Source organism: Lissotriton vulgaris, chromosome 8, assembly GCF_964263255.1.
Source record: "Lissotriton vulgaris chromosome 8, aLisVul1.2, whole genome shotgun sequence".
Taxonomy (NCBI): domain Eukaryota; kingdom Metazoa; phylum Chordata; class Amphibia; order Caudata; family Salamandridae; genus Lissotriton; species Lissotriton vulgaris.
Window position 1 is genome coordinate 423827800 of NC_141696.1, and position 26580 is coordinate 423854379.

Sequence of the window (26580 nt, forward strand, 5' to 3'; positions counted from 1 at the left end):
GAGCGGCTCCCCTTCGGACCCCATGCCCATTCGGATCCTCAAGCAATTTACGAACATCATTGCAGGCCCAGCAATCGACCTGCTGAATGCCTCATTCACCCATGACATTGTTCCACCTAGTTGGAAGCAAGCCATTGTCAAGGCCCTTCTAAAAAAGCCAGGCCTTGACCCGGCCGATTTGGCGAATTACCGTCCTATCTCGCTTCTGCCCGGGCTGAATAAGATCGCCGAGAAGTTTGCCAATCGCCAGCTTTCGCACTTCCTGGAATCTAATGATCTACTGGGTCGTACTCAGACGGGCTTTCGGCCTGGCCAGGGAACCGACTCGGCCTTGATTTCAATGGTGGAGGAAGGCAGATGCATCTTGGATTCGGGAGGATCCGCTGCGGTGGTCCTCCTGGATCTAAGCGCTGCATTTGATACGGTTGATCATAATATCCTGATCAACCGTTTGGGGAAGATTGGAGTGAGAGGGTCGGCCCTCAAATGGCTCGCGTCGTACTTGAGTGGCCGGACTTATCAGGTCTGCGAAGGCAATCTTCGATCTCTGCCTACCCCCCTTCAGTGTGGAGTACCGCAGGGCTCTTCATTGAGCCCTACGCTTTTTAACATCTACATGGCCCCACTGGAGGCGGTGGTTTCACCCTTCGGGGTGAAAATCGCAACCTACGCAGACGACACTCAATTGATCGTCTCGCTGTCCCTCTCGGAAAGCCAGGGGGAAAAGTTCGCATCATGTTTAGTTAACATCATGTCATGGATGTCGGATTCCCGGCTCAAACTAAATGGGACGAAAACTGAGCTGATGCTTCTTGGCAATCTGTGTACAACACTTCCCAAATCCATGTGGCCGGATAGTCTAGGTGCCCCCCCAGTTCCCAAAGAAGCAATAAAAAGTCTAGGGGTCTGGCTAGAACCTGAACTGTCAATGACCACTCAAGCTAAACGAGTGGCAGGGACTTGCTATGGACTGCTTAGGTCAGTACGGAAGATCCTCCCGCTACTCCCTGAAAACTCCCGGAAAGTACTGGTGCAAGGATTAGTCATGTCAAGGCTGGATTATAGCAATGCCTTATTCCTTGGCTCACCAGAATCCACTCTGAATGTGCTCCAAAGAGCTCAGAATGCGGCTGCACGAATGCTCACTGGTACTGCCAAAAGATCATCAGCTAAGCCTGCTCTCAAGGCCTTGCATTGGCTTCCAAGCCGTGCTCGCATAAAATTTAAATCCCTCTGCATCGTGTTTAAAGCTTTGCAAGGATCAGGCCCTCCAATCCTTAGAGATCTGGTGCGCCCTTACAAACCTACGCGAGCCCTTCGCTCGGATGATGGTAATATTGTGGTGATACCCAGAGCCAAAAAGGTGAAGTCCGGCGGTCGCCGGTTCTCTATTAATGCAGGCCAATTATGGAATGCTCTGCCGATGGCCCTGCGGAAAGAATCCAATTTAGTGCGTTTCCGCAAGGCATTGAAAACTTATCTCTTCCCCCTTTAGGCTCTCTCTTCAGTTGTATTCGGGTGGTGGTCCTGTGTTTTGTTTCAGCGCTGGGACGCTCAAGGGCAGCCATGCGCTTTATAAATCTCTTTTCATTTCATTTCATTTTCATAATATTAAAACAAATAAACCCAGTAATAAAAAAGTTTAGGAATTTCAACTAGCCCAAACCTTTTGCTGCTTCTTCCTTTTAATTTGAAATTTCAACTAGCCCAAACCTTTTGCTGCTTCTTCCTTTTAATTTGAAATTCTACTGAGATCTGAGGCATATATATCTGCCTTCGCCCAATGTGCTTCTCTTGCAATAACTATCCCTTCCCTCAAGCGAACAACATAATTGAGCAAGAGACCCAAGTAAGTTCGCAATTGAGGATTGGTTTTGGGATAAGGAAGAATTTTTATCACACAAATGTAATGACCTGTAAATATCGATTATTGGGTTTTACTTTTTTTATAGCTTATTTTCTTTAGAAAATGTAAGGAAAATAGATTTAAAAAGAATTGTGCAATACTTTAATACACAAGAGCATACCTGCATACTATTGTCACACAGAAGACCGCCAAGCGTAGTTTGAGTAACAGGTATAATTCCTGCACAGACTACTAGCAATTCTAATGGAAACATGTGAGCAATTTCAAACAGTAATATTAAAAAGACTAGCTATTTCTACTATTGGTTTCAAGCTTCACTGAGCATTTAATTGCTATTATGTAATGTTGCTATGCTACTGTGACACGCACAAGCTAACATGTTGGCACCCGTGCTTTCTGCAGTGCTAAAAATAATAGATATTTAAAAATAATTGCAGATCTGGTGAAGATCTGACATCTGGAAGGGTAATGCTTTGAGGAGGTCTTTGGCATTCATCTAACTTAAAAATAATTCCGAGTGATAGCAGACAAACTCAACACCTCAAGTCTACCAGCAACCATCAAAGGCTATTCAAATGCTCCTCCTTGCGCGTACTGAGGCAATCTAGGATGAGTGGAATTTGTATGATCAACCGTTGACCCTTTCTGTGCTCTACACAGCCTATTCTACCATCTAATTAAAGGTTGGTGGATCATTTGGTGGGCAGAGTTGAAGCCTGTTAGAGAATGAACCTAAACAGTGGGAGTAACCGAGCTCTACGCGTTGGAATTCATAATAAGTTAGTACTTCTACCAACAAAGCAATGCTTACCTGTTTCTAACTAAGCTCTCTGCTTATCCAAGTGACTCCCAAGTGATCACAGCTTTATTTTACAACAGGATGCACAATGATATTGCCCCTAGTTGGAAGGAGACTAGCATCACAGTGCATGATTCATTCCTTCCCATGGAGGCCACTAAGTCCATTAGGTTTTTTTGTCGACATTCACCTTGATTACACCTTTACACCTTAAACCTCCTTTTGCCACCCTTCTGTCTAATGTTTGGAGAGTAATAAGGCTACCCTTCTGGGGAAGAAAGTTTTGACTATTATGGATCTAGTTTTAACCAGCTGAATATCCAAAATCCAAGTCAGGTGTAATAATTGGAAAGTGGGAGGAGAAAATCAAATACATCTGTGGTACACCACTGTACCTCCTATTGTTCCCCTGGCTGTCGCCCCTCATCCAGGTTATTAATGGAGTCCACATTCTGGCTCTTTTTCAGAGGTTGCCCTTGGGTCCATTTTACAAATAGATATTACAGCACACAACCATTCAGCTATGGTTTGGTTTGTCTTTGACACCCAATGTCTGAAATTTCTCTTCTCTCCAGAAGAAATAAATAGAACAAAAACTTTCGGTGATCCTTAACGAGTACCCCGGGCTCTGAGATACACCCACAAATCTTCATCTCAAGGCTTACCTTGATGTTGACTCGGCATACCCTATTTAGGATCTTACCAACCTCAGCCCAGAAATCCCAGATACCCAGGCATCCCATACACATGTGGATTTCATCCGCTTCTTGCAATCCACATTTCAAGCAGGATACCGAGCCAGTCGAAGTCAGTCGAGCCCATTAATTTTTGCTTTCTGTCTTCCACCGAAAAACAGCTTGAAAAGAAGTATGATTACTTTGTCTCACAGGAAAACTAGGTTTTAGCGGAGTGTGACTAAATACTTGCCTTTACCCGATAGGAGATCTGCAGTACTTTAATTTGTTTAATAAGAGATGTGCAATAAATATAGACTGGATAATGCAATTCACTGATTTAGCTTTCAGCAGCCAGTTGACTAAGAATAAAAAAATACAGTAGTTCTGGGACCTAAAGTAAGATGCCTCCACTGATATCCACTTTGGTGAATTCTGGGAAAACACTGGTGGCCAAATGGAAATGAATAGGAATGAAAAGGTCGGCCCTTTATGGCAAAGCAAAGGAATCCCTAATGTTTTACGTTTTAGGCGAGTGGCAAATATGGGTTTTGAGGTTGATGGGGAGAAGGAATTTGTCTTCTTGGAAAAAAAACTGTCTTGTTGCGTTATCATATGGAACAATTTCATGACTATTAACCTGTCACCTTTGTCATCAAAAATTTGTTTGACTGGAAGCCCTTATTTGATGGTCTTTTTCAATGTTCTCTTTCCACAGCATGACAATACTTTCTACCTCCAGTACATTAAGTTGGTATGGGTTGAAGGAATATAGATCCGCTATTATATAATGTTGGCCTAATGTATCCAATGTATATATTCCTGCTACCTTGGGAGAACCCCTTGAAAATACACTCTAGCCATGTATACATTGAGAATCGGGTCTTGAGCGAACAAACGCCATCTTGGTTTCCTTTTTCTGTATCTCTTCCGTTAGTTAGGAAAACGTGTGACCTGCTACTGTGTAAAAGTCTAAGAGGTCGGCCTGGGCTATGAACAGACCATTGGTTCTAACTTAGGAGACTCAAGGTCACATCTGTCTTTCTTGTAGGATGAGCACATTCTTGCAGGCGCCGTGCCCGTACTCCTGTCCCCGGAACGAAAGGGAGGCACCTTCACTGACCTACCCCCGGAATAGTTTGAGCTGAGTTTCGAATCAATCAATTGTGCCTTATATGCGTTTTCCTGTTGGCTTCATAAGAAGTGGTACTTTTCCATGTACGGGGATTTTCATGGAGGTATGCTAAAAGTATATATGCACTGTTTTGAATGCGATCCAGCAGTCTCCTCTGCACACCTTTGAGGGTGAGGACAAGAGAGAGGCTCCCCTATATAGGGTGCTTTTGCAAAATAAACGATTGAACCTTGTCCACTGCCGACTGACTTATTATTGGTAAATAAGGTATATGGGCTATTGGTAAGTATAGCTCTACGATATATAATTTCGGTACTTCAGGGTTTCGTATAATAGACGGGTCAGAGTTTACCTAATAAAATCCTACTATGTAATCAAAATGGATTATGACCAACATCCATTTCCAAAGTATAATTTTCTGTCATGCTTTTCAGTGTTGAAATATCCTGCATCTTACCAGAATCGAAAAAGTGGACCACTGCTGGCAAAATTATTACAGCCTCTCCATATGGACTCAAGTCTTACAATGGGAAAGCCCTCTTCAAATATCAGCTCCCTTGTATACTAGTACCATTTGTAGCAAAGACATGGTTGATAAGAGGTCTAGTGAGGGGATGGTACTGATGTAGAACATAAGGTGGTTCTCTAGATCTACAAAGGGAGTAATCCAGTCAAGAGGCATGTCAGTGATACAAATGCATCAAAAAAGAGAGGGGTGACCAGGAGCGGGTTATGGCCCAGTGCCCATGCTCCTAGCACTAACGTGAAATCAAAAACGGGGGGGCACTGTTCAGGAGTGCAAGGTGTCACCCACTCACTCAGAAGGGAAAGATAGATTGGAAGGTAGGAGATCAGTGGGTTATTGGCCTAAGACCCCCTCCCTGTCTCCTTCCTTCCACTCTATCTTTCCCTTCTCAGTTAGTGGGTGACACCTTGCACCCCTCCTCCGGAACAGTGTCCCCCGTTTTTGATTTAGTGATACGAATGTCACAGCGCCCTGTTTTTAAAAGTTGCAGGGCATCATAAATGTACACGCCGAAAGGGCCTTCCTGTAGAACAGCATGCATGAAATCTTTAGTCAACAACAGGTATATTGAATGTACATGCACATCATGAAATGAAACAGAGGGTGACCATTAACTAAGCAATTGTTCTTCCTCCATGGTCGTGCCTCCTGTTATAAAGAATCAATGGTTGAGCCTTTAAATCCACTAACAAAATAAACTTGAGAGGAGATGCATCTTTGCTCCAGTCTCTCTTTCTTCATATTCTGAAGAAGCATCCTCTAAAACGACCTGGCATATTTAAGGTAAAACATTCAGTACATTTTACAAATTGTAATAAACATTGATTACATTTGCAGTTACTGCTTAGGTAGCCAACTATGGATCAAGAAGGCCATCTAACTCCACTTGACCACACTGTAATTATTGGTCAAATCACTTCATCTCAATGTGGCTCCTTTGCCCTATTTGCCATAATTCTGGGCATATACCATGCACTAAAAAATTTAACTGCACATTTAGATTTTACCACTATATGGACTCCGCAAAGTCTTAACAGAGTCAAAATGTTATGAGCCAAATTATGAAAACTATTAATCTGTGTAAGAAAAACGTTACTTACCTTTAACAACTGTTTTATAGCTTGTAGTGCTGTTGATTCACATGCAACTAATGGAGGAGCCTGCGTCAAAATAAATTGAGAGCTTCGGGAGAAGTGTCATGAGCCAGTTAGAAAACATAACCTCTTCTTCCAGAACAACTTCAACACTAATAGCCATGAGTGTGCCCAGCGTGCGAGCTACAGCAGCACATGTTGCAAACGTAAAAGTTGGTTTTATATAAACTAAATGTATTTACTCAACTGAAGATTTTCTTGTAAGTTAATCTATTTACTTAAGTTGAGAGTGATTGGTACTGGTCTTTCCAAGCCTGGAATGTCCTGAAATTTTTTGTGTACCCACAAACATACACATTTATTGATATACTAAAATACACCCTGGAAAGAGTCCCAAAAGTGTAGGAGTGACATTTTTCAAGAGTGTAAAGGGAGTAGGGAAGGCCAACAAAACATCTTGGACATGCAGGTATGGAATAAAAAAAATGGTTAACAACTCCTTTTGTGCTTACTTAGCAGATTTTCGCATGAGCAAATATATATGTATAGGTCTCCACATGAGAGAATGAAGTTCACAAAAAGTTGGTAGGAATATATCTGGACACTTCTGACTATTGATGTTTCCAGGTGTACTTTAGGAAACATTTGTGAATTCCTGAAAGTCATAAAGATGCACCCATGCAAGTTGATAGAAATTTTCTTTACGACAAGGGCCAATAATTTATTTTTTTACATCTTGCACATGATGTTTTAACACTGATTTCCCATTAATAATTGTTTTTGTGACTATTGTCATGTAACAAGCACTTCTTATCAAATAATGCATAGGAGAGGTTGTAAAAAAAAAAAAATACACAACAGTTTAGTAAAACTGTCTCGATCGAGTATCTTTTTGGGCACATATTTTTAATAAGAAAAAGCCATCAATCTTGATTATTCATATGGAGCTATTAGTTGTAGGTGGGGTGTGTTCTTTGCAAACTAAATACTGTACTTGAGGCCGTCATAAAACAGGGTAGACTCATAAGAACATTTGTCAACAGCCAAGCTTTAGCAATAATGGCTAACGGATGCTCGAGGCACTGGCTAAACTAGAGCTTTGAGCAGATTTATTGGTCTTGCTTGTCTACAGTAATATCACTTTTATTGGATTCAAAGTAGCTTTACTTAACCAGTTACAAGCTATCCGAAATCAGAGGCTCATTTCACCACCTCACACACCAGATTTTCTAAAGGATCTCCTCTTCTTGTTCATCACCACTGATCCAGCATTCAGAAGCTTCTGTGTGGTCCCAAATTCCATAGTTACAGATGTGTTGGCTGCACTGACTGTGCCTCTTCTATGCGCGGCCTCTTTTATCGAAACTAACTGCCTCAGGAGCGCCTCAGTACTTCTTACAGTAAATTTATACAGCACCTGAACACATACTCTCTTCCTTATGCCGTCTCACCTGGTAATCCATAGCACCAAGAGACCTCTGTGGTGACAGTGTACTTTACAGAATCACAATAAAATAATGTAACATATGAACAAGTTGAAAATAATGTACATTTAAATACATGTCATGTTTCAGCACTGGATGTGCCGCTTTCACATTACCATACTGAGGCACTGTAAGCTGACAGACAGTAGGTTTGGGCTGCAGAAAGGTAGTGCCTACTTGGCCAGTAAAAAAATAAACCAGAATATCTGGTCTCCTAACCATAAATAGTGTGGGCGATATAATGTCACTTAATCTAACGTAACATGTATTTGTATAGCACACCATCATCTCTTGGGGCATCTTGGCGCTGAAAATTAGAGGTGTGTTATCCAAATCAATGGCGCTATTTAATCAATCTCAGGCTGAGTAGATCAGCTGGGATTCAAATCTGTGACCAAGAGGTTAAACAGATACCCGGTGTGGATGCATTAGTCCACTGAGCCTTCAGATACAGCAGTAAAGACAAACTGGCACCATTAGTGTTTTACACCAGTTTAGGTATACGTGTCATAGAGCTACTACTAGAGGTCATTGGGTTCATAAAGGAGGCCACTCACACTTGTATACCGTGTAAATACTCAAAATGTTTGGGCTTTTGTGTTTCTTTAACTGCATTATTTAGAGGACTGCACTTGCAGCTCCACCAGCCAATGGAACAACTTCAAAGGCAAAGACAAGTCTCCTTCGCCTGCCCTTAACAGGTTTATATGAAAAGGACATTCAGCTGAAAAAATCCAAAAGGCACATGCTTTGGGTGGGAACAATATTACCGGCACTCATGACGCAGGTCAACAACCAAAGTGTCTAATCTACTTGTGTAACATTATCTAAACAACAATTTTTTCCCCCATTTGTCAGATGTCCTGGCTATAGTTAGAAGTCAAACTGCATGTTTCTCTAAAGCCGGAGGTCCAGCTACAAACTCATGCCAGGAAGCAATGAGTTTCAGCTGGGCATAAGTGGCCCCTCGAGATAAGTTATTGATGAAATAAGGCAAAACGAGTAGAGCTGTGTTCAAGACTTTCATCATACATGACATGCAATATAAATGGGATGTATAAATGCATTTTTGGGGAGTGGAGTTCACAGAAAATTCACCACACGGGATGTCATGCAGAACTAAACCTATGAAGTGGCTGGTCTACCTCAAAGGCTTTATTAAAAATATGTATGTTTGGTACCTGCTGTTTGAAAAATTGCAATGAGATGTACACCCCAATAATTGGGAAAAATACAAACAAGTGAATCTATGAAAGCTCCAACATTGGAGGAGCAATATTTACATACAGACTTTGAAAAAACAATGAAGATTAGGGGCTTGGTTTCTTACACAGAAATAAACAAATATGTTTCCAGGTACAACTGAAACAAAAGGCAGTGCAACATAAAATGGTATTTTGAATGACCCTTTAGTAGTTCGCTAAGGATTGGACTGCACGAATGCAAAATTGTTCTAATTACCGTTGCTTTGTTTAACTTTGAACGTAGGTGAATTAGTCTCACAATATCAATTTAAGAATGGACAAACTATAATTAGTTAAAATCCACTTTGAAAAAAGTTCAGAAACTAAATTACTTTCTGGTAACCTTGGGTAGTGGCAGAAGCCACTGCAGAGAATTATTTATAATTAAGCCTTTAAAAAAATACATGGCTTTACCTCCCAGTGTTAGTTTTATCATCCTCATCTTCTTCGTTGTCAGAAGCCAGGAAAGGCACTGTGGCGAGATCTTCTTCATCTGCTCGAATTCGTCCTAGAACACTGAGACCATGAATCTTGCAGTCGATGCCAGAGCTTCGACACTGCTTTATGGCCACCTCTATATATCTGTGGTACTGTAAAAATAAATATTTGGAATGACCCCTTCGCTAGATGTTGTACAAGCCACTGGAATGCAAAGATATTTGAAACACAGATTTTCACTTGGTTTAAAGTAATTGTACGCAATAAGGTCACAAGAAAACCTACTTAATGTACGAGTTACTTACCTTTGGTAACGATGTATCTGGTAGAGACGATTTTAGCCGCAGATACCTTAACGTAGAATTATCCCCAGGCGTGGGACTAGACCCGAAAAACTTTCTTGCCCAGCATCTCTGCGCGCCGGGGGTGAGGGGCACCACGCAACTCTGCACGACGCCCTCCGCGGGCGTAACGTCAGCCAGGTCACATAAGCCCTACCCCGGCGCGTTGACATCAGTTTGCTTCGGAGAACTTTTCCACGCCACAACGCAGAGCCATCATATCAAAACTGAGGAGAGCACGGGAACAGTGTGCGAAAAAAACAGAGAGACAAAATAGATAGAAACAAAAGATAAGAAACACCACCAGGTGGCACCAATGAACCAGAAGGCAACCACAGCAGGCCAGAGCAGGAAAGGAGCAAAGCACCACTCTGAGGCACAACCTGTGCAAGTCAAGGCGAAAGCACCAGGTGGCAGTAAAATGCCAGAGCAGCGAAGCCATAGCAAGAAAAGTGCAAAGCACCACTCCGTGGAACCACCTTGCCAGCCAAGGAGGGAGCCATCCTGGAGGCACAAGCATACGAAAGCGCCGTAACACAGAGAGAGAGAGAGAGAGAGAGAGAGAGAGAGAGAGAGAGAGAGAGAGAGAGAGAGAGAGAGAGAGAGAGAGAGAGAGAGAGAGAGAGAGAGAGAGAGAGAGAGAGAGAGAGAGAGAGAGAGAGAGAGAGAGAGAGAGAGAGAGAGAGAGAGAGAGAGAGACTGCAACCACAACTACAAGGGGAAGGGCCACAAGTCTGGAACAGAGGAGCAACAGTAAGCCATCCCCGGACCACACTGCCAAGGATGGCCATACCTCCTGAAAGGAGGAGATGGTCAAGGACAGGTAAACCATCCGCAGACTACAGTGCCATCTGAAAAGAACAGGAGGCCAAGGACAAGTAAAAGAACCCCCAGTGAGAACACCAGGTGGGAATCGGAAACTCTAACAACAGAGGGAAAGAGCAACAGTAGGCCCTCACGCTGGAGAGACACCAGCTAGAGGGATGCCAGACCGGAAGAAAACGAAGAGTACACCCACAGCAGACAAGGCACCCAGAGGGAGGCGAGTGCAGAAACCCAAGCAGAGGGTCCTCGCAGAACGGGGAGGAAGGGTGGGCCGTGAAGGAATCTGCGGCTAGAATCGTCTCTACCAGATACATCGGTACCGAATGTAAGTACCTCGTACATCTGATAGAGACTACTAGCCGAAGATTTCTTAACGTAGAATAGATACCCTAGCCATACCCAAAAGGGAGGAGGGCCTGTGAGAGAGCCTACCCACCTGGAGAGACACAGGGGCCCAGCAGGGGACACGCCACAGGGACAAGAAGGGAAAGGCCAGGATAGCCTAAGCCCAACCAAAGAAGGATTGCCCAACACTGCGCAAGGGCAGATAGCGCCGAAGCCTCAAGGAACACAAGGACCACCTCAACCCCAGGGAAGAGAGGCAGAACCGGAGGCAGGGCCCACTTGAAGAAATCCAAACACATCCCAGCCTCAAGCATTGGACAAGACAGGGACGGATGCACAGCTAAAAGTGCAGATGGAAGAAGAAGGCACAAAGGTGGAGAACAACAACAAGCCTGCACTGGCATGCACAGCCAGCAGCAGACAACCCCACGGAACGGTGCACCCAGGACAAGCCAGATGCCAGCCGAAGGTAGAGGCCAGAAAGGGCCAAGAAGGGCCAAGACACACCCCAAGGGAGGGGTCAGCATACATGGACCAACGAAAGAAGTGAAACCGGGCAGAGTTACAACGCAAGGCCAAAAACAGCAGGCCAGGTCATGCCAGGCCACCGACACAGCGATCCAGGAGAAGGACGGACCGGGGTGTAGCGCAAGCCATTCCAAAAACGACCGCAAGAGAATCGCACCTGCGACATACCGTGACGCCACGGAGAGCGGAGGCCCAAAGAACGACCACACCTCCCCAGCACATGACAGAGCTATATAATAGCTACCATTACCCCACATAGGGCATGGTACATCCCAAGAACATGGGAACCCTCTTAGGAAAATGTTTCTGCAGCAGAGGACAAACAGAAAGACCCGCAGAGGAACCGCAGACGGCTTGCCAAGCAGCCAACAAGAATACACAGAAGGCCTAATCTCAGGGCCAACACGGCTTACCACATCCAAAACCACAATCACAAAATTGGACGAACCAGCAGCACACAGCACCAAAGTCCGAACAAGAACCTGAAGGCACATCAACCACACAGAACACACAACCGAGGCTACCCGCTACAAAGCCCCAGGAAACAACGGAAAAACACCCCCCAAAACCCAGACCGACTAACAGGTCACTGAGGGGGAGAAGGAGGAAGAGGAGGGCGAAATCCCGCAAGAAACCTCCGAATAGCCGAGTCCGCAGGGGCGTGAAACAAAAGAGTGCATCAAAGGGAAGGTCCACCAGCCGTTCCCTAAAGTTCTCCGGGAACACATTATCCCGTAGCCAGGCATGTTGACAAAGGGCCACAGAAGAAGCCATGGTACGACCAAGCACTTCCGAAATGTCCAGAGCGGAGGGAAGAATAAAATACGCCCGATCCCGGCCATCCAACACATGGTGCCGCAGATCAACACAGGCAACCTCCTGAGAAACAGCAGCCATAAGGGACTCCGCCGAATCCCACAAGCAAGAAGTGGCCCTAGCCAATACACAAAGAGTGTTAAGGGCTTGCAAAGCCGCACTAGTGGAGGCGAAGATATTGCGCCCCGAGGAATCAAATCAGCGGACCTCCAGCGATGGGTGAGACAACACCGATGGCAGGGAGGGAAAGGCGGTCTGTAAAAGAGGGCCCCAGGTAGAGGGGTGGAGGGAAAGACAGAAGGGATCATGCGGCGCAGGACCGTGGCGGTGTAGAAGTTCTTGGGGCACCGGGTCCCCCGTGGCGGGCCGTCCACAAGCCCCCAAAATAAAAGTGTGAAGCGAAGCCTCGAAGGGACGGAGCAACTCCCCACCACCAGAACCCTGATGGAGAACCTCCAGAAGATTATCCGTGGGGAAATGGGCAGCTGGATCGCCCATGCGCGAGATTGCCACAGCCGTGGAAACAGCTTGAGCTAAAGCAGCACCTGCCTCCGTAGGACCCCGCGGTGGTGAAAGCAGTTCCCCTGTGGGCGACGGCTGCAAGCTAAGGCGGCCGTCCCCCAGTCCAACCGGAGGAAGGAAAGGCCAAGCCCGGAAAGGGTGAAGGGGGACGGAGGAATGGGGAACCTGATGGGCCTCTGGCGAAGACTGCGGCCGCGGCGACGCCAAAGAGCCGTCCTTAGAAGATGCTGGGTAAAAGGCCACGACGTGGCAACCCGTCTCCGGAGAAGATGAAACCATCAACCGCCAAACCTCTGGAGAAGAGGGGGCATCCGAAGACGAATCAACGACCCAATGCCAGCCCGGTGCCGTAGAGTCTGCGGTACAAAAGGGGGTGGTAATGGACGGAGCATCTGAACCAATCAAACACTCACACCCAGTCAAAAGATCTGGGTTTATTCCATCACCGTTCTTTAGCCCACTCTGCCACCCCAGTTCAGACATGGCCATATGCAAATCAGTCTGACCCTGTGCCTCATGGGAACAGTCCAGCCCGAACTGCCAAGCCATGCCTTCCCTGGACTGGAAACAAGCTTCCGAGGACCGGTTTCTGTCATTCCAGCCGTCTTCAGCCCGGCTTGCTTAAATCCAGTGGCAAAGTGAGCAAGGGACTCACGTCTGAGCATACCCTGCCACACTTATGGCGGCCAAAAGCGGTACAAAGGGGGGTGGTAATGGACGGAGCATCTGAACCAATCAAACACTCACACCCAGTCAAAAGATCTGGGTTTAATCCATCACCGTTCTTTAGCCCACTCTGGCTGCAGGTCCACGTCGACTGGCGGCAGGTCCACGTCGACCGCCGCCGAAGGAGATGCCGGAACGACCTCTGCAACAACGCGCGGCGCAGAGGACCGAGGCTGGGTCGGAGCCGGGTCCAGTCTCACGCCTGGGGATAATTCTACGTTTAGGAATCTGCGGCTAGTAGTCTCTATCAGATACACTATGTTTATCATTCTTACTCTTTAAAAAAAAACATTTAATACTCTACAGAATCTCAGTTCCACCTTGAATCTGTCTTTCAATCCTCCAAAATCAGAATGCAGACAAGCGAGTAGAGAAGGAGCACAACTTCAAAGCTGTACTCAAAATAAGTTTGGGTCTGGAAAACAAAAATAGAGTGGCCACAAGGAAGGGATGAAGACTTAACTGCAGAGGAAAATGATGGTGGAAAGGGAATTCAGCCTGGTGACTTAATTCCAAAAATTTAAATAAAATAAGAACAGTTAAGTAAGTACCAAAAGGCAAAATACAATGCCACTATCACAGGAATATATACGATGCTGCATCAACTGAGGAGGAATTATGCAGCCCACCTTTCCCCATAAACAGGTAGAACATACTAAAATCATGCAACCAAAGAATAGGGCACCCTGGGCATATGGGCCAAAAAAAATACAAACCCCAAATTAACAACAAAAGTAATACACTACACCTTTACAATTACCAGCTGTAGAAATGTGACGCCAAAGAATAAGAAGGTATTGGTGCCTGGTAAATATGTACTTAAAGTATTTGGGATGTGCCTACTACTAGGACCTAATGCACAAGTTACTACTTGTGTAAAGATATATCTGTAAGAGACATTAGTTAGTGATAGATTCCTTACCTAAGAATATCCCCAGGCATCAAGAATGGATCCGGAAAGTTTTGCTTAGCAGTACCCCTGTGCGTCAGTAGGTGGCGTCCCGCGGCTCCGCGTTCGTCACTGGCGTCGCAAGCGCCGAGATTACGTCACGTAGACTACTTAGGCACCACCCATGCGCGCTGACGTCAGTTCTGTACACAACTTTCCGCGCCAGGAACGCAAAGCCATGCAAAATACTGAATATTGGTGCATAAAACTAGGGCCCTAAAAGGGATGACCTTAACCCTAGTAATCAGTTTGCAGAACGGGGAGGATGGGTGGGGCGGTAAGGAATCTATCATAACTAAAGTCTCCTACAGATACATCATTACACAAGTAGTAACTTGTGCATCTAAAAGAGACACGCTAGTGATAGATTCCTTACCTTAGAATACATACCCCAGCAATACCAACCCCGGTGGTGGGTCTGCGAATAAAATTAAACCAGAAAGTCACGGAGAACAGAACGGCCAAAGAAGCCGTCTCTCCGGACTTGACTGTCAAGGCAGTAATGCTTGGTAAATGTGTGCAGTGAGGCCCGCACAGCTGCCTGACAAATGTCCTGCAAGGGAACGCCGCGTCCCAAAGCAGTAATGGCTGCAGTCGCCCTGGTGGAATGAGCAGCAAGCCCCACAGGGGGCTCCTTCTTAGGCAGGGAATAACGGACCTCGATGTAGAGAACGACCCACCGAGAGATGGTCTGTTTGTGCACAGCCTGACATTTTTTTTTGGTGCCTGTTGAACTTGGCCCTTTTTGCAGGGTCCTACCTGAACTTTTTGCCTTCCTCCTGTATTTTGTCTGCCCCGTTTTTGTTGGTTTTATGACTCTGGGCACTTTACCACTGCTGATCAGTGCTAAAGTGCACATGTTCTCCCTATTGTAATTTGATGTAAGGATCAGTGATTCCATGATTGGCTGGTTTGGTTTACCTGTCAGAACCTAGTACCGTGCACCAGGAGTGCCCAGGGCTGGTAATCCAAATGCTGCTAGTGAGCTTGCAGCACTGGTTTTGCCACCCACAGAAGCAGCCTGTAAAAAGTGTGTCTCAGGTCTGTCATTGCAGAGCCTGTGCACAGTCTGGTACTGCCATGCTGACTGGGCAAGTGCACCCACTTGCCAGTCCCTAAACCTTCCTTTTTCTTCATATCAGACACCCCTATGGTAGGTCCATGGGCAGGGTGCATTGTAAGCATAAGGTAGGACATGCCCTGTGTGTGGCATGTCCTAATAGTGAATTACAGCCATTTTCGTTTTTCACTATTGCAAGGCTACCTGTTCTCGATAGGCCAGAATGGGCAGTTAGATTATTACATTTTATAATCCTCGCATCGCCGGAGAAGAGGGTCGACGTCGCAGCAGACGCCGCCGTATCACTGGGAAGCGTGTCGCAGGAGAAGAGGATTGACGTCGCATCAGACGCCGCCGCATCTCCGAGAAGTGTGTCGCAGGGACTGTTGCGGCTCATCACTGGATAAGAGGATTGCCGTCGCAGCAGACGCTGCCGCATCACCGGGAAGCATGTCGCAGGGCCTGTCACTTTTTTATCGTAACAAGGGAACCCAAGAGGTACCTAGGGACCCTGGGAAATAGACTATTACAAAGAACATTTTTTTCCCATTTTTTCCTATTATGAACAGGCGCTTCAAAAGTACAAACAGGCAAATTAAAACAAAGTCCTGATGATGATCCCAGTTCACTAGGAGCAAGGGATCGAAACGTCGTCGACATTTTTAGCAATTCTGTAATCCTTACCATTGTGTTAAATTTTGTTACAGTAATTGTCTGTCCGAACTTGCTTTAAAATTGTGTTAATAATGCAAGGGACATTTGGCTCCCACGTTCTCTTTGCCTGACATTCTTTAACCCCTTTTTTTCTTTCCTAATTTTCTCACTCCCGAACCTTGTTCGAGTGTTCTCTGGATAGGTACAGGCTTGTACCCTATCAGTTAATAAATCAGACCCCTCTGGCGGTCTTGCTTATCCATGCTTATCTTTGAATAAAACTTTTCAGGCCCGGCTGGGTACTGAAAACTTTCTGATACAGCACTGACTGTAGTCTATATTTCATTGAATTGTTCATGTTCTTAATCCTAAGGACCATTGTTCTTTATAATAGCAGGGCCTGTCACAGCTCGCATCGTTGTGGAAGCAACTCGCATCGCCAGGAGAGAGGATCGACACCGAATCACCGGGAAGAAATCCAGGAGAAAGCACCATCTTTATTTCTTTGCACCAGATCCACAACGCATCACCGTCCTTGCGTGTAAGGGACTACTGCATCACCTTCCCTGCAACACTTTAGTTGCCCTGCGTGTCGGATCTTAAGGTACATTGACTCAAAGTGTTGCATTTTAAGATCTAAAGAAAACTAAGCTAATTCTACCATTTTAAGTACAGTATTGTGGATTTTTGTTGTTTGTGGTCTTGTGATAAGTCTATATAAAGAATACTTATTTTTTATATAAAACCAGTGTGGTGTCAATCTGTAGTGTTGTCACTTGATTACTGTATGTGTTCACAAATGCTTTACACACTGCCTCTGAGATAAGCCTGTCTGCTTGTGCCAAGCTACCAAGGGGGTGAGCAAGGGGTTATTTTATGTGTTTACCCCCTTACCCTGACTAGAGGCAAGGGTCCTTATTTGTCAATAGTACCTACCTGTGCCAACTAGAGACCTCGACAGAACTGAGGCTGGGTCTGCACAGGCTTGTTGAAGGAACCCGCCTGGGTGCCTCTGCCCTGGCCACGAAAGGAATGAAAATCAGGAGTGGTCGGGTTCTTTGCAGAAAGACCCAAACAGGCGGGTGCCTTCGAAGGACATATCCATGAGTGAGCTCTGGACATCGGGCGAGAACCTAGTTGAACACAACCAGGTGTGGCGTTGCACGCCACCGTTGTAGCAATCGCTCTGCCCAGCGAGTCTGTAGTGTCCAAACCACACCGAATGGCGAACTTAGCAGCATCCTTTCCTTCAGCAATAGCCTGAGAAAGGACAGCCTGGACCTTCTCAGGATACTGAGGCAACACTTGAGTAACGGTATCCCACACTGCGTGGGAGTAGCGGCCCAACAAGCAAGCAGTGTTCACCGACCGCAGCCCTAGACTGGCCAAAGAGAACAATTGCTTGCCAAACTGTTACAGTGTCTTAGAGTCCTTGTCTGGCGGAGAAAGGCACTCTGCGACTTCGAGGCCCGATGACCAGACTCTCAGGAGTGGGATGGGTGGTCAGAAAGGCGGGGTCGCCAGGCACCAGGCGGTGGCGTCTGGCGACGTTTGTATCCACAGAGGCCCCCGTGGCCTGCCGCGACCAAGTGCCCAAGAGGACATCGGTAAGGGCGTCATGGAAGGGAAGCAACAGCTCCGACGCAGTAGATGCTCTCTGGAGCACCTCGGTGAGGAGGTTGGTTTTGAGGGCCACCGTGGGGAGGTCAAGGTTGAGGGCCTTGGCAGCCCAACGGAGCACCATTGTGTAGGAAGCGCCCTCCTACATCGTAGGTGGGGGAGAGGCACACCCCGGGTCAGAAGAGACATCGAGGTTGCCTGCATTTTCCAGATCGTTCACCCAATCCTGCTTGGAGTCACACTGCCGGGCAAGAGGGTCCTCAGGCCCTTCCCAGTCCTTCTCCGCCTCCGGCTCCGGAGGGGCCGGTCGCGGCGGCAGGGCCGGAGCCAGAGAAGGGGCAAAATGGTGTCAGGAACGGCTTCAAGAACGGCGCCGGCTGGACCGGCGCCGCCTCCCAATGCGGATTCCAGGTTGGAACAAAATGGTCCTGGAACCGGGGCAAGGGCGGGATAAACGACACCTAGTGCGGCGCCGAGGGTGGCGCCGGAGCCGACAACGCTGCACCTCGTGGCGCTGAGGCCGGAGCCAGCGGTGAAGAATCCTGTGGTGCCGGGGCTGGTGCCGCCAGGCCAACAGGATCTGGACAGGGGACCGCGGGGCCCGAAGGCACGCCGGCGGGAGCCCGAGGCCTAAAAAGGCGGTCCATGGCAGCAAGAAAATCTTGGACCTGTTCGGGAGTTGCCTACGGACCCGGGTAGGGCGGGTATACCGTGGGACTCCCAGGCTACAGAGGAGCCGCAGGGGTGGAGGCCCTGTCCCCCTCGTCTGCCTCCGAGGAGCGACAGGGGCACGTTGGAGAGCAAACACGCTTCTTCGACTTCTTTTGATGACGTCGCTTACCAGAATCCGAAGGCGAAGACTTGGAGCCCGAGGAGCAATGGCTCCGGTCCCGCGAGCGGGCTCGGGAACAGCCCCTAGACCCGGAGCGGCTGTGTGACGAATGCCGGACCTCCAGCAACTTCCGGCGCCACTCCCTCAAGGTCTTCGGGCCATGGCTGAACAGTCCCGGGAGTCGTGATCAGTCTCCAGGCAGTAGAGGCAAACATCGTGGGGGACCATCACCGACATATTACAGCGACAGGCCCCACAAAACTTAAAGTCAGGAATCTCTACGTGCACCAGGAGAAAAAAGGGGAGACAAAAGTCTCAAAATATTAGTCAAAGAGTGACTAAGGTACGTGCTCAATCCGGATTTGCGCTTCCTGGCACGGAAAAAGAACTGACGTCAGCGCGCATGGGTGGCGCCTACGTAGTCTCCGTGACGTCATCTTGGTGCTTGCGTCGCAAGTGACTGACGCGAACCGCGGGACGCCACCTATTGACGTGCAGGGTACTGCTAAGCAAAACTTTCCGGATCCAGTCTGACGCCTGGGGATATTCTAAGGTAAGGAATCTCTGACTAACGTGTCTCTTTCAGATCTTCAACTTTACCTTACAAACCTTCAGTTTCTCTTACTAATTGTTAAGCAAGTGGAAAACTTCACTGTATCATGTAAGAGGACCAGGACTCAGTGGTTCAGAACTTTCATTGAAGGTATTGTTTAATTTTGTCCATGAGGGATAGTGGGAACCAAGCTGTCTGCTTCTGTGGTGATGCAGATTTTTAAGGAGAAGGCAGTGTCAATGCAACATCTAAGTAATTTTTCATACATGGATAGCTGTAATGTGAATCAATTACATTTCATGAAAGACAATCTAATCTGAATAGATCTTTGCTTGTGAAGTTGTTAAAAAGGAGCGGCTTAAGATTCTTGGATAACCGAGATTTCATTTAAAACCATCAATGCAATTTATTGCGGAGAGAGTCAGGTAAAGTTAGATTTTTGTTCATCTAAATTTCCAGGATCGTGATGACTTAAAGAGGTTCCAAATAGAGGAAGAAGATGTTAAAGCAGCAGCTAGACTCTTCTTTAAAATCCTCAAATACCACTCCGCTGCAAATGCTATAAGAAAATTGGACTGGCACCCCATAAAACAAGCGAATCGCATTCAAAGCACTTTGCATGGCCCTAAAAGCATTGCATGGCTTAGGCCGACTCTTTCTTTAACAAAGTTTTATATGGCACACTCCAAGCAGGACACTTTCGCTCAGCTTCGGCTAAACTTGTAGTGCCTCCCAGGTTTACGTGGGCAACCTGGGGAGGCAAGAGCATTGTTCTGGGAGCCACTAAAGCCTGGAACTCTTTTCCGCTTCACATCAAGGAGGACTCTAACCTTTTAGCCTTCAGGAAATCTCTAAAAACCTTGTTATTAGTTACACTATAGCTATAGGTCAATCACTGCACAGTTAGTCATTTAAGCTAAGCGCCAAGGCTCCTCCTTGCATTCAAACGCTCTAGAAATCTATTTAATATACCATAAAGCTAGATACTTATGGAATTCTGGAGGTCACTGGTAGTCACTGGGACTTGAAAGTGCCCATCTGTATGAGATGATACTTATCAGCTTGATAAGACATATACGAGTGAAAGGATAGAATAACAGATAGCAGTAGGCAGTTAAATATAAGTGAGAGAGGAAAGACAACTCTGCTTTGGCAATGCAACAAAGAGATTTCTTTGATTTTCTTCCAACTAATTTACCCTACTTCAAAACAGGTTGGTAAGTTGTACCCTTAAACAACACCACCCTGCTTGGTCACAATTTCAAGCATTGCATGCTTCAATTACTTTGTCCTCCAGATATTCATATTTCGTTTCCTTTCTATTTTCATGTTTAAAGCTAGACCTCTCTTCACCTTTGCATTAACATACCTCTTTCACTGAATGCAAAAACCTGTGGCCGTATTCGTTTTTTTTTCTTTGCTATGAAGATTCAATATATGCCATTGTCTCAGTCTGGTTTTCTACAAATATATAAATGGCTGCTGGAGGAAGTTGGCTCTCTATATAGTGGCCCAAAACAAGGACGCTGTGTAGAGAGTCAAGGCAACCCTTATTGGTTTACAAAGGCACAAATGAGAACACTAAATGCTCTCTTTTGTGGTAGTGTGGGCGAGCAGTTCAGGCTCATCAGAGGGTAGTTCTAAGCATTTGTTGCACTCACAGAGTCAATAAATGAGACACACAAGAATAAATCCAAGGCCACTTAACTCGTAAAAATAACTTGTATTTTTATATACATTTTGATACCAAGAACTTGGTTATCAAGTAAGTACTTTTTAGGTTTCGCCTGGCCGAAGGCTGCGCACTTGTGCGCAGCTTTTCGGCGCAGGTGAAATCTTTTGTTTACCATATGTGCTTCAGGAACGTCCCCCGGCTCCCATTGACTAGCTCCATAAATGGAGGCTAGCCATTGGGAGCCGGATCTGTCCGTCAAGGCCGGACCAGATACGGGAGGCGTTCCCGAGAATTTTTCGCTTTTGGCCCACGTCATGCGGCTGTGGGCGGTGCTTTTTTTTTGGTGGGGGGAGGTTTGTTTTGTTCATTTCTCCTGGAAGGCACGCAACGAGGGACGTCTGCCTGACATCGGCTATCAGGTAAGCGGCATATTTTACTCGTGTTTCCCGTCCCCCCTCCCGCTGTCCGTGAGCCCGCCCCCCCTCCCGCTGTCGTTCCTTTCCCGCCCTTCCCTCCTGCTGTCCGTTCCTTGTGAAAGTTGAAGAAATTGATGTACATAGACAGCATTCATTCCCCTTCTTCTCCCACTCCTCTCCCTGTGAGCACCATGAATACCGTAAACTATTGACCGTATCACTCTGCCAGTAAAAGCCCCTACCCCTGTGCATATGTACAGCCAGTTTTAGGCACCATGGCCTTTTCTTCCCATTAGGATCTCTGGTTTCCCTCCTGCGCGTATCTTAACCCCCCCCCCCTCTCTCATGCATAGACCATGAAGCCCTCTCCCTCTGCGCGACCCCGCTGTAAAAAGCAACTCTCCCCCTTGACTCGCACAAAACCCCCCATTCCTTCTTGGAGAGGCATCCTTCGCCTTAGCTGACGTAGCCCTCCCCAGCCGCACCTGACTGCCCCCGCTCTCTCATGTACGGGTCACAAGATCTCTCTCTCTCTGTGTGACTCTGTCCCTGTGTCCACCCTGGCTACCCCTCCCTTCTCCTCACGTGGGCAAGTCATAAACCTTCTTCTTCTGCAAGACCCTGTCCTTGAGAGTCACGGCCGCGCCTGACCAACCCCTCCTTCCCTTCCATGAATGCCCCTCTGTTGACAAGCCTTCCCTCCGCGCTCGATTGTCCACGCGGCATGAATACCACTCCTTTGATGACCCTTTCCCCCGAGTCCGGCTGACCACACATGTCCGAGGCCATCGCCTGGGCCAGGAGATACCATTTACTGCCCTTATTGTATGAAGTCACTCCCCTTCAAAGGATCCTCTATTGGTCTTAGCCACCCCACCCCCTGGGCTATGATCAGGCGTACACATCCTACGAAACACTCAGCTGCGTGATTGCCCTCCCCTCTTATCAGCAGGTCAAGGGTCCCCATTGTGAATGTATGTGGGTAGGATCACCACGAGGATTATAGGATCACCACGAGGATTATAGGGATGTCTTTCTTTTGCGTCATACAGTCCTGATTGTGTTATCAAGTGTTCTGTAGGGTATAAAAGCAAGAGTCTCAGCTCACTTGTTAGAGCACCTCCCGAAAGACACTGTGTTTCGTGTCCGAAATGACTGGCTCTCCTCATGAGAAATAAACTCTGTTCTTGATTCCTGCTTCCAGCGCCCGTCTCTTTATTTTGGTAACTATTCAACATGGGAACTAAGAGGCGGTTTGCGCCAGCGGCCTGGGCATCGATAGGATTATGGGCTCGTTTTCTACATCCTTTCCCGCCCCCCCCCCTCCGCAATGCCCCATAGGCTCTCAACCAGTCTCATCTCAGGGCGGCGCTTGTGTCTTCAGAGGGTCTGCGCTCCCGAGGCTCCTGCCCACAGCTCAGCCGGAGGGTCCTCTCCCTCTGCCCGCAGGAGGGTGCCACCGCCTCTACCCCCGCAGATCTGCCCGCAGGAGGGTCAACGGCGTCGCTGCATCTCCCGCCCGCCGGAGGACTTGAACCCGCGCCTCGGATCCGGGCCGCTCTCTGGTCTCTGCTGCCGGCTCAGGGATCGCCATGGGGGACGTGATTTCCACTAACCTGGACGAGGGCAGGCGGCAGTACATCTCCGGTAAGAACCAGTGCCACGTGCCGCTGCCCCCAGGGGGGGAGGGGGATTTTGAGGACTGCCGGGATTGGGAATAGGGGTGAACGCACTACCGACCATGCACGCATGTTCATTTCACTGAGAGCAATAGAGTGGTCACTGAGCGCTGCACAGAGTGCTCACTTAAAGAGGCAGAGCGCTCACTGTGATTTGTATGTTCACGGAGTTAGGCTGGTAACTTTCATGGGTGCTGAGGCTAAACTAAAATGTGAGCTGCGCGTGCGCATAGCCCGGCGCCCCGGGCGTGGTGGTGAGGCCCGCTCTGCTGACACCGCCTCCTGGTTACAGTGCGGCGCCCTCCCCCTGGCATCTCCGCTGTGACCGGTCCCAAGCCCCGAAGTGCAGTCAGCAGAGGACAGCCTGGCATGAAGGCCTCTGCACGTCTAGTTTAATTCATCCTGCCTCGCCCTCCTTGTTCCCACAAGTCTTCCCTTCTGACCCTCTGATACTGCCCGTCTCCTCCCGAGACCCGCCTCGTCTTCATTGCCTCACGCCTCCGGGGTGCCCCCAGCCCACCTCAGTTCCACCCACCCGTCCTTTGTTCCACCACCTCTGCCTTGATGACAATCACCCTCCCTCTGCCCCTGCCTTGGTTCCACCCACATGGTTTCACCACCCTTCTTTGCTGTGGTCTCGATTCCACCTACACTGCCGGGGTTGCACCCACCTTTCCTTGCCTCCACCCTACCTCGGTTCACCACCATGGCGCCCCTCCCCCGTTGCGGCTGCCTCAACTCTTGGGGTTCCCCTTAGTATACCTTGCTCCCGCAGTACCTTACCCTACAAGCCTGCCTACCCTCCTAGGGAGCCGCTGGGCTCAGAGTGGAAAAGATTTTACAGCGGTTGCAAGAACAGAGGGATATATAAGTAAGGCCGTCCTGTGGAGAATCCTTTGGTAGTCAATGGACTTATGCAAAAAGTCCGCAAAAGGGACTAAAGAAAAATGAAGCCTTAAAACTTCTCCGATGAGAACAGAGAACAAAGCTGAAGGAAATAACAGTAAGTATGCCAGGGATGCTTAGGCAGTAGTTTAAGAGAAGGACCTATCTGGTGCTGTGATTACTTTGTGAAGGTAGTTGGGTTGTCAAACATTCGTGGTTAGATCAAGAGAATCGGAGCTGGCACAAGGAGCAGATGAGTACCTTTGAGGGAGGGTACAATATTGCCAAAATATTTGTGCTGAACAAGGAGATCTTTCTCTGGTATGACCTCAATGATATTAACTCCCCCAAGAGTCTACAAAATATAATGTCCACGTTTTGCTACTGCTATTTGTCAAATGAGATGTAGGTCTATCTAGCAAGTGAAAGTAGATTCCCTTGCCCTCCATTTAACCTTTGCCTTCGATAATCAGACACAAGGGTTGAGATTTCAAAGGAGTCTAAGTAGATAATAAGGTGATTAAATGTATGGAGTAGATGCATGTTTAAGGGAGTTGTACATAAAAGGGATGCCAAGGAGATATGCAATGGTGCTCCTGAAACAATTTTATTTATAATTTATGCCACATAGGTTCACCCATTTACTGATTGTTTACTTGGAACCTTGCTTTCTGTTATCTAAGTATTTTTTTTTACACTGGTCTAGTTTTTCCTTCAGGTATTTAATGAGTTACATTTTATTACGTATGATAAATTTAGGGCAGATAATGTTTGCCATGTCAAATTATTTTACACTTTGCCCTACCGATTTTCAATACCACATGCCTGCCATGGAGTCAACATTTATCAGGTTTTTGCTTTACCCATGTTTCTATCCTTAGCGTTATTGCTTCTTTAAAAAATGTTCTCTTCTTCAGACAGCTTCTCTGATTTCTTAGCCTTTCTTAGATTCTATATACAGGGCGTTAGTATAACCGTAGGTCACCGGGGAGAAGTCTTGCATGCCTCCTTAGGTTTACATATGAAAGTAATTGTTTCTATCTCGTTGTTTAAAAAAACAAAAAAAAAATCTATCCGTAGTTCCACTCTTAATTGTAAATGGCCAGGATGTTTGATCATTTTACAGTACTAAAAAAGGTACTGCAGCTATCTAAGCATGCATGCTTGGCTTCAGTGATATTGTTTTGCGGACCCTACTGTATACAAATCCCAGATGAAAATTCCCCAGTTTGTTTACGAACTTTGCCACACAACAGTAATCTATCTATTAGAAACGAAACACTTTGCCACTCTTATTTTCTCCACTCTGATTTTTAGGTCGAGCCTAGACAGCTTGCATGCGGCGTGTAGCTCTAGGTGTATGCGTGTCTCTAGGTGTGTGTGTGTGTGTGTGGAGCTCTGTGTGTGTGGATCCGAGTGTGTGTGGCTCAGGGTGTGTGTGGCTCAGGATGTGTGTGTGTGTGTGTGTGTGGCTCTGTGTGTGTATGTCTTTGTGTGGCTCTGGGTGTGTGTATGTGGCTCTAGGTGTGTATGTGTGTGTGGCTCTGTATGTGTGTGTATATGTGTGTGTAACTCTGGGTGTATGTATAACTCTATATGTGTGTGACTCTGGGTATGTATGTGTAGCTCTGTGTGTGCATCTGGGTGTGGCTCTTAGTGTGTTTGTAATCAGTGTGTATGTGTGTGGCTCTGGCTATATATGTGTAGCTCAAAGTGTGTATGTGTGTGTGGCTCTGGGGTGGTGTGTGTGGCTCTGGGGTGGTGTGTGTGTGGCTCTGGGGTGGTGTGTGTGTGGCTCTGGGGTGGTGTGTGTGTGGCTCTGAGGTGGTATGTGTGTGGCTCTGGGGTGGTGTGTGTGTGGCTCTGGGGTGGTGTGTGTGTGGCTCTGGGGTGGTGTGTGTGTGGCTCGGGGGTGGTGTGTGTGTGTGTGTGGCTCTGGGAGGAGTGTGTGGCTTTGGGGGGGGGGGGTGTGGCTCTAAGTGTGCATGTGTGACTAGGGAGTGCAGAGTGACTAGGGAGTGCAGAGTGACTAGGGAGTGCAGAGTGACTAGGGAGTGCAGAGTGACTAGGGAGTGCAGAGTGACTAGGGAGTGCAGAGCGACTAGGGAGTGCAGAGTGACTAGGGAGTGACTTAGGAGTGCTAGGAAATGACTAGAGAGTGCTAGGGAGTGCACAATGCTAGGAGGTGCGGAGGGACTAGGGAAGCTAGGGAGTGCACAATGCTAAGAGGTGCGGAGGGACTAGGGAAGCTAGGGAGTGCACAATGCTAAGAGGTGCGGAGGGACTAGGGAAGCTAGGGAGTGCACAGTGCTAGGGAGTGTAGAGTAACTAGGGAGTGCTATGGAGTTCTAGAGACTGCAGAGATTAAGCTAATAACAATGTAAGTGACAATGCCATTTATTTATCTGTTTTCAAAACCAACACATTAATAAAACTTTTGTCATTAACAATGCCAATAGCTCAAACTTTTCCAAAGGCGAAACCATTGCATTGAAAATGCTTGTTTAATATTGATTTTTACATGCAAGTAGAATGTTAACTTGAAAGTGTCTTTACGCAGTAAAGCTTTCCTATAGGAAAAAGGCATATGTTGCATAGTTATTTACAGTGAGTTTCCAGGGGTCTCCTTCTGGACTTAAGGTCAAAGGGGGCCAAGGTCCAAAGTAACACCAGCACTTACTTGTTACCAGTCCAGGGGCATCCGGGTGCAAAGGCGCTGGTGGAGTTGGTAGCTTGGCGCAATAAACTTGTGGAAAGAAGTGGGGGCCACCTAAAAACAAAGTGAAGAAGAGGACTTAAGGATAAGTCCGGGAGCACCCAACGGGGGGCTCTGGTCACAAGGGTGCTGGGAGTAAGAAAGCACAGTAGATTCTCAGGTTTCCAGGTTGGGACG

At 47.3% G+C, this 26580-nt stretch overlaps 1 protein-coding gene across 5 annotated transcripts in view; it reads right to left on the reverse strand.

Moving 5' to 3' along the window:
- The window catches only part of HERC2 (HECT and RLD domain containing E3 ubiquitin protein ligase 2), a 1676463-nt gene that overhangs the window by 834525 nt on the left and 815358 nt on the right, over nucleotides 1-26580 (reverse strand). For all 5 annotated transcript variants that reach the window (XM_086934186.1, XM_086934185.1, XM_086934187.1 and 2 more), the window contains exon 56: nucleotides 9238-9413. In XM_086934186.1, coding sequence (XP_086790312.1) covers nucleotides 9238-9413 — 176 coding nt within the window. The remainder of the gene's footprint in view (nucleotides 1-9237; nucleotides 9414-26580) is intronic.